Here is an 11,228-nt window from a genome sequence, read left to right on the forward strand (position 1 = left end):
TGTTCTGGAATTCCCATTCTTCTCAGTGTTATCCATAGTTTGTTATGATCCACACAGTCAAACACCTTTGCATAATCAATAAAACACAGGTAAACATCCCCCTGGTATTCTCTGCTTTCAGCCAGGATCCATCTGACATCAGAATAATATCCCTGCTTCCACGTCCTCTTCTGAAACCAGCCTGAATTTCTGGCAGTTCCCTGTCGACGTACTGCTGCAGCCATTTTTTAATGATCTTCAGCAGAATTTTGCTTGCATGTGATATTAATGATTTTGTTCTATAATTTCCACATTTGGTTGGATCACCTTTCTTGGTAATAGGCATAAATATGGATCTCTTCCAATCAGTTGGCCAGGAAGCTGTCTTCCATATTTCTTGGCACAGATGACTGAGCACCTCCAGCAATTCATCTGTTTGTTGAAACATCTCAATTGATATTCCATCAATTCCTGGAGCCTTGTTTTTTGCCAATGCCTTCAGAGCAGCTTGGACTTCTTCCTTCAGTACCATCAATTCCTGATCATATGCCACCTCTTGAAGTGGTTGAATATCGACTAATTCTTTTTGGTATAATGACTCTGTGTATTCCTTCCATCTTCTTTTCATGTTTCCTGCATCATTTAATATTTTCCCCATGGAATCCTTCACTATTACAACTCGAGACTTGAACTTTTTCTTCAGTTCTTTCAGCTTGAGAAATGCCGAGCGTGTTCTTCCCTTTTGGTTTTCCATCTCCAGCTCTTTGCACGTGTCATTATAATACTTTATTTTGTCTTCTCAAGAGGCCCTTTGAAATCTTCTGTTCAGTTCTTTTACTCCATGAATTCTTCCTTTTGCTTTAGCTGCTCGACGCTCAAGAGCAAGTTTCAGGTTCTCCTCTGACATCCGCTTTGGTCTTTTCTTTCTTTCCTGTCTTTTCTGTGACCACTTGCTTTCTTCATGGATGATGTCCTTGATATCATTCCACAACTCCTCTGGTCTTTGGTCACTAGTGTTCAATGTGTCAAATCTATTCTTCAGATGGTCTCTAAATTCAGGTGGGATATACTCAAGGTCATATTTTGGCTCTCGTGGACTTGCTCTGATTTTCTTCAGTTTCAGCTTGAACTTGCATATGAGCAATTGATGGTCTGTTCCACCATTGGCCCCTGGCCTTGTTCTGACTGATGATATAGAGCTTTTCCATCGTCTCTTTCCACAAAAGTAGTCAATTTGATTTCTGTGTGTTCCATCAGGTGAGGTCCATGTGTATAGTCGCCATTTATGTTGGTGAAAGAAGGTATTTGCAATGAAGAAGTCGTTGGTCTTGCAAAATTCTATCATTCGATCTCTGGCACTGTTTCTATCACCAAGGCCATATTTTCCAATGAGTGATCCTTCTTCTTTGTTTCCAGCTTTCTGATTCCAATCGCCAGTAATTATCAATGCATCTTGATTGCATGTTCGATCAATTTCAGACTGCAGCAGCTGATAAAAATCTTCTATTTCTTCAACTTTGGCCATAGTGGTTGGTGTGTAAATTTGAATAATAGTCACATTAGTTGGTCTTCCTTGTAGGCGTATGGATATTATCCTATCACTTACAGCATTGTACTTCAGGATAGATCTTGAAACGTTCTTTTTGACGATGAATGAAACACCATTCCTCTTCAAGTTGTCATTCCCAGCATAGTAGACTATATGATTGTCTGATTCAAAATGGACAATACCAGTCCATTTCAGCTCACTAATATTTTTTTAATGCCTAGGATATCGATGTTTATGCGTTCCATTTCATTTTTGATGATTTCCAATTTTCCTAGATTCACACTTTGTACATTCCAGGTTCTGATTATTAATGGATGTTTGCAGCTGTTTCTTCTCATTTTGAGTCGTGCCATATCAGCAAATGAAGGTCTTGAAAGCTTTACTCCATCCATGTCATTAAGATTGACTCTACTTTGAGGAGGCAGCTCTTCCCTAGTCATCTTTTGAATGCCTTCCAACCTGGGGGGCTCATCTTCCAGCAGTATATCAGACAATGTTCCATTGCTATTCATAACATTTTCACTGGCTAATGCTTTTCAGAAGTAGACTGCCGGGTCCTTCTTGCTAGTCTGTCTTAGTCTGGAAGCTCAGTTGAAACCTGGTGGTTTCAAACTACTGACCTCTTGGTTAGCAGCCGTAGTACTTAACCATTATCCCATCAGGGTTTCCACACACATATATAAAATATATGTCTATAATAGGTAAATCTGCACCTCTTTCGTGCCTTTGCTGACCTTGATCTTCTCATAATTCAAATTCATCTAAGTTAAGAAGTTTTGGGAACTGTACTGATGAGGTATAATTCCCCTCTGATATAAGTGTCTTGTCGAGATCAAAGGTGGAGCTGTTGTTTGTCTAAAAAGGGATGGCTTTTCAACTGCAATTACTTCTGATATAGGACAGAACACCTCTATAACTCAATGTTTGGATCAGGACAAGAAAAACAATTCTTGCTTTTAAACAGAGAGAATTTAGAACAGCAATTGCTTTTCATAAAAGTATTACAAGGTCCACTGGAGTAAAAAAAAATGCCTGAAAAGAAAAGTGAAAAAAAATCATACCAGTTCATTTTTGTTGTGATACCAGTTTCTTGTGACCCACTTTTTCTTCTGACCCTAACCACTCAGAGTTAGGTCAGGTCTCAAAAATAAAGAGCACAGTCCTCCAGACTCCATGTCTCCTCAAGACCTCAGATATCAGCTGCAAGTTAGGGGGTCTGCAGGCCCCTCACATCTAACATGTTAACTCCCACCACTCCCTGAGGTTTGAGAATTTGCTAAAATGACACACAGGACGCAATTGCAGTTTCATTACAGTGAAAAGAATCAAAATGAAGATGCATATAAGGAAATGTCTGGATTTGCCATTGACTGCTAAACTAAGGGATGGCACTTTAAACCTACGTAGCAGCTCATGGAAGAAAGACCAGGCAAACTGCTTCCGTAAACATCACAGTCAACAAAACCCTATAGAGTAGTTTTACTTTGTAAGACATGGAGTTGCCATGAGTTAAAGTCAAATGGACAGTTTTTTGAGGGGAGGAGAGTTCTTAACACCTGCATTGTAGGTTGTTAAGGAAGAAAACCCAGCTAAGTTGTGCACGAACATCTGCCCTACAGAAACTATAGTCATAAATATGTGTTGATTGACACCATTAAGTTTGTGTAAATTTGTTATGCAGCATAGAAAACTAATACGTCCATTGACACAGAAGGCTGCCATCTTTGAGTGGGACCCAGTATAGGAAAGTGCTCCATGGCTGGTCTAGGTTGTAGGAGTGTCAGTGGTGAGATGAGTCACCGTGTGGAGCTGATGTTAATCCTAGTGGGAGAATAACAGTGCAGGTTCCTAGGATTCTGGAGCAAGCCCATGCTATCTACAATAAAGAATTTCATGCCCTTTGAAAAATAATTCCTGTCATCTTAATGGGTTGTGGTAGAGACTCTGGCAAGTGTTAGTTTGAGTGTCAGGAGCCCACAGAAAGCATAATTTGTTCTAACTGGGGTGACATTTGGGAGCAGTGGAACTAAGTACAGACAGAATGCTCCTTAAGATTGAGGATGGTGAGACTTTGTCTCACTTACAAGAGGGACAGATCCCCGGAGAATGACATCATGCTTGGTAAAATAGAGGGTCAGCAAAAAAGAGAGAGACCCTCAATGAGATGGATTGACACAGTGTCTGCAACAATGGGCTCAAACATACCTATTATTGTGAGCACGGCAGAGGACAAAGCAACATTTTTTTCTGTTCACTATGAGCCAGAACCAAATTGAGGGCAACTAACAACAACAACAGAATTAATTAAGCTACGTTTTTTTTTTTGGAAATGTAAGAAGGTATGGACATCAAGAGATTTTATGATTCCATTATACCACTATAATCTTGGAAAATGTAAGCCCGTGTTTTGAAGAGACACAAATTAATTTCAATTGAGTGGATCAAGGGTTTACAAGGATAATGATGATTATTTGATGTTAAATTGAAAAGCTAGAATGTAGTTTGCTTTGTCTATACATCCCAACATACATACAAACACACACACACACACACACAGAAAAGTCACTCAACAAACATCAACAGCAGTTATCTGAATTGTTGCATTTCAGCTGATTTTTATTTTCTTTTGTGTTTTACTGTAGTTACCATGTATTCTAAGTCAACTGGCATATTTTATTTAATTGATTTTTTTAAAGAAATTCATGAAGCACTTTTGATGCGGCATTGTTTCCAGTGATTTGGAGGAAATTATATTCTTCCAGAATGGCTCATGGGAGAGTATTTCAACTAATTGATGGGTTTATGTTCTGAGAATAAACATTTCAGTAAATATTCTCTAGTGTCTAAATTCCCAAAGCTCTGGAAGCATACTTAAGCCTTACATTTTGTTAATAGAGGTTAAATTCTAATCCTCTCTGTCTCTCTCTTTTTCTGTGCTCTCTTGAGTTTTTCTGGGTATTAAGAAAGGAAAATCATATTCCTGGAAAATTCATTGAAATCTATTGTGGACTCCTGCTGTATTTACCTACTTAATATTTTTAAGAATGCTTGAATTCTGAGTGGGAGCTGTCATGCAGAGTATTAGTAATAGGACCTGGATCTTCAGATGAGCTGTCTTCAGGTTGTGTGATGTATCCTGTGTTATCTTTCAGAAGTGCATGGGGGGCTTTGAGGTTCTGCAACCTTTGAAACAAGGAACTCTCTGTGTTATTCTAAATGCCATATTATCTACCAGGTCCATGTACCTGCAGGTTCAGGTTGCTAAGCTCTACTTCCTTCCTCTTTCCCTGGGGTGTCATTCTGAATTCTGCTTTGAAACTATCCACCATATGCCTGACATAATACAAGCACACTGAAAATATAGTTAAAACCAAAAAAATCAAAATGTGGATATGTTCTCAAAACCTCACTATATTGTAAAGAAAAGAATACTGTGCATAAAAGAATCATGAACATAATATATCATAAAATTTTGTATTCCTAAAGGTAATGTCTGGAGGTATGTAGAGAACGTGGAAAATATTTCTGGGTTAAAGAGAGAACGTTTCCTTGTGCTATTCATTTTGATATAATGTTTTATCTGTTACAAATGCTGCAGTAGTAGACCAGAAAAGAGACTATTCAAAGTAAAAAGAATAATAAAATAAGCAAATGAATGAATGAGTATGTGTTGTTGATGAGGGCCTGAGACTATCGGCATGACTGCAGATGGACGAATAGAGGGGAATAGCTAGAGTAAGGCTTTAGGTAAATAGAGCAGAGAAAGTCAGATTTGTTGTGATAGGTAATAAGGAACAAGTGAGGTCTTCCGAACCACAGACTGTCATAATAACCATAGTAATCCAGGGCCAGAGAAACTGATGATTTCACATTGTTGGGTAAGATCACTACAGAGAGTTGGACTGTGCATCAGCTACCACAATGCATCAGATGGGTGGTTGGCGTTTGATATCCCTGCTGTAGGAACCAACCTGAGATGAGAAAAGGAGGACCAGAGAGAGCCAGATAGTGATATGACATGAAAGGGGAGAGTAGGAAAAATGTATTGAAGGGTAGGAATTGGTGACTTAAGACTAAAGAGGCCAAAAGTCCACATTGTACCCTCACGTCTATTGCTAGAAACTTTGGCCTTTCCTCTATTTCTAATCAGTTTTATAATAATACAAAAGTTTAAAAGTCATATCAATTCATAACAACACTAAAAATTAAAAAATGAGAAAGTGGGGAGCCTAGATTTATTGAATTCCACAACTATTACACTGAGTTAAGTATTTACCACCATTTTCCGATTTAATCCTCTCACTCTTATGAGCTATGGATTATTTTATCTTTTTTTTTTTTTTTAATATTACTGGTAAAGAAACCGAGGCTCAGAAAATGTGAGTAATTCATAAAAGATCACATAGCTGATGGCAATACTGAACCTGAAATTAAATTTTTTCCAAAGCCCATCCTTTTTTCATTATGCTGACTCAGGGGCTCTTTGTCAATCTCCAGCCTATTCCTCTTCCTCATATAGGAATACATTTTTTTTTCTTTTTTGAGTCAGAAATAATCTTTTAACTCTAAAGGATATAATAATCCCTTTCAACCTTGAGCAATGCAAAAACGCTGTCATGCTGTCTTCATTTATGGAATTCACATTAAGAATCTTTTATTAATCTGGAAATTTCAGAGGTGTGTTTCTTCTTGGTTAGTTTTTTTTTTTTTTTTTTTTTTGGCCTATTCTATATTTTGATTATAAACTGTGGTTACAAGATACTTCATTTTCTTTCAAAATAACACATACAAAGATTGCCTAAAAAAAGATTATCACAAATATAGCTTTAGTCAAAACCCCTGAAAAATAAGTAAAAAAGTAGTATTCCTGTGAGTCGGAATGGACTGGTTGGCAATGAGCATATAACTATTGGTAAACGTGCTCTGGAAAATATGGGGAAATACATTGTAACTTCCCCTCTGATTCAGGGAATCTATAAGCATTGAGGTAAACCTGGTGGCGTAGTGGTTAAGTGCTATGGCTGCTAACCAAAGGGTAGGCAGTTGGAATCCAACAGGCACTCCTTGGAAATTCTATGTGGCAGTTCTACTTTGTCCTATAGGTCTCTATGAGTCAGAATCGACTCAACAGCACTGGGTTTGGTTTGGGTTTGGGTATGAGCATTGAATGAGATCATATTCCCGGTATTGTTGTCAGTTAAAAATAAAAATAATAATAATAATGGAGAGTTAAAAATAATGATGAAGTGGACTACATGAGTATTTGAAGGGCATCAGATGACTAAATAAGAAAGGACTAAAATGAGAATGAAAACACAGGACTAAAAGAGCAATATGTCAAAAAAAAAATGTAAGCTCATTGTTTTTACCAGGGTGTTACATTAATTTTAGAACCCTAAAGTAATTGTACATTCAGGAAAGAATCAAAGAATAACTTGTAGATATACAAGGTTATGTCTCCTTTAAGAAGCTCTGGTGAAAAGCAGTGGCTAAATGCTTGGGTGCTAACTGAGAAGTGAGTGTTTCGAACTCACAATCCTAACAGCAGGAAGAGATAGGACAGTTTGTTTCCTTAAAGATTACAGCCTTGGAAAACCTGTGCCAGCCATTCTACTATGTCCTTTAGGGTCACTATGAATAGGACTCGACAGCAATATGCAATCTGCATATCCCCTTAAACATCCACGTATTTTTTGCAAAATTCAAACAATATTGTGGGCATTTACAAATGCCGTTTTCCTGAGCCAGGCTATCTCTTATGATTCTCAGTCTCAGTATTCTAATGATGGTGGTCTTATATCTCCTACTTCTCCTGATCTTACCTTTATAATTTTTCCTTTAGCACTAAATTTACATTCTTTGTTTTCTTAGCGCTATTAATAAACATGAACTTTTAGAATGACAGAATGGTGAAATGCACATGTTTTCTGAAACTGCTATCCTGAAGAAAACTACTGAAGTTCTGTCACTCAAGAACAATTTCCTGGGTTCAAAATCCAGCTCATCACTGACTATACTGTGTAATCTCAAACAAGGTCCTTCAGTTACATATACATCAGTTTTCTTAAGGAAATTATGGGGCTACCTGTTTTATAGTTTATAGTGTTACTTGGAGATGTAAATTAATTAATACATTTTAATGTTTTAGCTCAATATTTGAAATGGTAAATGTTATATAAGTATGTTATTATCATTAATATTGTTACTAATTTCTATTATCTTTACTTCAGAATTTCTCTAGCAATAATCATGGCGTTAACTGTAGGAAATCAGAGTACTGGAGCCACATTCACCCTCTTGGGCTTCTCAGAATACCCAGACCTCCAGGTGCCCCTCTTCACGATGTTCCTGGCCATCTACATGGTCACTGTGGTGGGGAACCTGGGCATGATTGTGATCATCAGGATCAACCCCAAACTCCACACCCCCATGTACTTTTTCCTCAGTCACTTGTCTTTTGTTGATTTCTGCTACTCCACTATAGTTACACCCAAACTATTAGAAAACTTGGTTGTGGGAGACAGAACCATCTCCTTCACAGGGTGCATCATGCAGTTCTTCTTGGCTTCTATATTTGCAACTGCAGAAACATTCATATTGGCAGTGATGGCCTATGACCGTTTTGTGGCAGTTTGTAACCCCCTGCTTTACACCGTTGTCATGTCCTCAAAGACCTGTGCATCGTTAGTGGCCGGGCCCTGTGCATGGGGTATAGTTACTTCCCTGACACTTACTTATTTTCTTCTGGCATTATCCTTCTGTGGTTCTACTATCATAAATAACTTTGTCTGTGAGCACTCTGTCATTGTTTCTGTCTCGTGCTCTGATCCCTATATCAGCCAGGTGCTTTGTTTTGTCATTGCCATGTTCAATGAGGTGAGCAGCCTGGTGATCATCCTCACTACTTATATATTCATTTTCATTACTGTCATAAAAATGCCTTCTGACGGGGGGTGCCAAAAAGCCTTCTCCACCTGTGCCTCCCACTTGACCACCATCACCATTTTCCATGGGACTGTCCTGTTCCTCTATTGTGTACCCCATTCCAAAACCTTCTGGCTCATCGTCAAAGTAGGATCTGTGCTTTACATAGTGGTCATCCCCATGCTGAACCTCCTGATCTACAATCTCAGGAACAAAGATGTGAAGGAGACTGCCAGAAAGTTAACGAGCCACACAATACAATCTTGAAGATTGATTTATTTCTGGAAAGAATTTGCTTTATGATGTTGAATATTGTTCAGTGTCTCTAGAAGAGATGCTAATTCAAATTATCTAGTCAATATACCCATCTGAATTTTACATCTATTACAATACACCAGTTATCTGATAATTTGATCTCCAGTTACTTGAATCTTTAGCAAAACAGTTTTGAATCGTATGTGAAGTAAATCAAGTGTAGTGGATTGAATAGTGTCTCCCCCCAAAATACTCATACCCACTTAGAACTTCAGAATATGACCTTTTTGGAAATAGGGTCTTTGAAGACATAGTTAAGCTAAAGATTAAAAATACAATCATACCTCCTTAAAATGAAAACTGATTGCCATGGAATCAATTCCCATTCATACCAACACTATAGGACAGAGTAGAACTGCACCATAGGAATTCCAAGGCTGCAATCCTTATGGAAGCAGACTGCTACATCTTTGTCCTGTAGAGCAGCTGGTGCATTCAAACTGCCAAACTTTGGGCCGTGTTCTTAACTGCAGCGCCACCAGGAATCCTTCATACTCTCTTAGGCTGGGCCATAAATCCAGTGAGAATCTCATTATGAGAAGTAGCCAAGGACACAGAGTCACATACGGAAGAAGGCCATGTGGAGATGGGGGCAGAACTTGGAGTTATGCTGCTACAAGCCTTGGAACACAAGGAACCATCGGAAGCTGGAAGAGTCAAGGAAGAATTTTCTCCTGATGCCTTCAAAGAGAACATGTCCCTGCCAGTACCATGAATTCAAACATTTGGCTTCCAGAACTGCAAACAAATAAATTTCTGTTGTTTTAAGCTACGAAGCTTGTGGTGATTTCTTTTGGCAGTCCTAAGAAACTAATACAATAAGTAAACATCAAACTGTAAAACTCAAATTCCTTGATTCACATATTGACATTGTGAATGATTAAAACACAAACAAACAAAAAAACATTCTTCAATCCGACTTAAGCAATATGGGTGTCATAGTTACAGAGAAATTCTGAAAAATTATAACTGACTAGGGTTATGCATATAGGAGAATTAGCAATAAGAGCCTGGAGGCACTATCCCTAAACTTCAACCAAGTTCTTTATTCCTTTTTCCCCAAGGCCGTATATATATGTTTGTTATTGTACAGGAAGTGATGGTAAATATGATATCACTGAGTGTGAAGACAAAATGTTGATTTTTATGTGACGGTCCTGATGGGTAACCAAGGTAACAAAAATTAAAAATCATAATTATGAACCTCACAGTCTAATGTGTCAAACTCTCTCCTTCCTAACACCAATAGCTTCTTAGTAACATCATTTTAGAAAGAATACCGGCTGCTAAAGACATAGAACCTTAAACGTTGATATCAACCTTCTGATATCATACATATCAGAGCAAAAGAACACACTGAAAGAGACAGAAAAGCAGAAAATGGACATGTAGAGGCAAATGTAAAATAATCAGCATGATAAGATATTAAAACATATGTTGACTTAATGGATGAATGAGTTAAACCTATTAAATATACCAAAAAAGACCCCATTGCCAGTCAAGTCAATTCCGACTCATAGCGACCCTATAGGACAGGGTATAACTGCTCCATAGGGTTTCCAAGGAGCACCTGGTGGAATCGAACTGCTGACCTTTTGGTTAGCAGCCAAACTATTAACCATTATGCCACCAAGATTGTTACAAAAAAAGAAAAGCACCAGATCTTACCATCTTACCAATGTGATTTTAGCACTTAGCAGTGGTTTTTACGCCTCAATGTTTATACGTGTCACCCAAGCTCCTTCTTAAATGTGGATATGATTGTGTCCCATTCCTAGGAATTCTGATTTGGGCCTAGGAAAGTTCATAACCTAGAATTCTAGGCAGTTGTATTATAGATGTGGCAAGGATCTCTGATGTGAGAAATCCTGCCTTAAAAAAATTAGCTTAGTTTTGTTAATTCCATAGGACATTTAGTAATGTGCAAATAAAGCCTGGTAGGCAACTTCATGCTGCAAATTTTCGATGTGATTACAAGGAAATTTCAGTCATTAACAATGGTACAAAGAACCTGGCACTTGCCTTAATTAATTGGCTTGAGACACAGATGCTAGTGATTCCCCAGAGTTGGAGTCCCAAGGGCTGTAGAGGTAGACGTAATAGCTGCAGTGCTCCCGAAACACTCGGGTTACAGAGAAACAGGACAGTGGTGGCCTGTTTCTCTGCAGCAGGTGAGTTGCCTCAGGGTTTTTAATGAACCGGTGAAAATATTATTTTCCTGATGTGTTAACTGTGGTCTTCTCTGATTTTTCTTTCAATATTAAGTCACTGTAACTGCTAAGTCTGAGCCCCATCATATTAAAGAGAGAAGTTAATATGGAAATATTTATCTTTATTATCCATTGACAGCAATTTCACAAGGAATAGAATAAACTTTCTGCTTAAAAATGGATATTTATCCTTATCCTCTTTACATGCACCTTAAATTGGTATATAAACTTTTCTAAGAATTGAGTCAACA

General features: G+C 38.0%; 1 protein-coding gene across 1 annotated transcript; it reads left to right on the forward strand.

The window, feature by feature from the left end:
- Positions 1–6,243: 6,243 nt before the first annotated feature.
- Positions 6,244–8,747, forward strand: LOC100654845 (olfactory receptor 5D13-like). Its single transcript, XM_064278981.1, has one exon. It carries the CDS (start codon positions 7,697–7,699, stop codon positions 8,717–8,719), a length of 1,023 nt encoding a protein of 340 aa, XP_064135051.1. The 5' UTR covers positions 6,244–7,696; the 3' UTR covers positions 8,720–8,747.
- Positions 8,748–11,228: the final 2,481 nt, after the last annotated feature.

This window comes from Loxodonta africana, unplaced genomic scaffold (assembly GCF_030014295.1).
Source record: "Loxodonta africana isolate mLoxAfr1 unplaced genomic scaffold, mLoxAfr1.hap2 scaffold_29, whole genome shotgun sequence".
In the NCBI taxonomy this organism is placed as follows: domain Eukaryota; kingdom Metazoa; phylum Chordata; class Mammalia; order Proboscidea; family Elephantidae; genus Loxodonta; species Loxodonta africana.

Bases quoted from the DNA above. Each gene is read 5' to 3' on its own strand.
- LOC100654845 (XM_064278981.1), top strand. From the start codon at position 7,697: ATGTTATATAAGTATGTTATTATCATTAATATTGTTACTAATTTCTAT.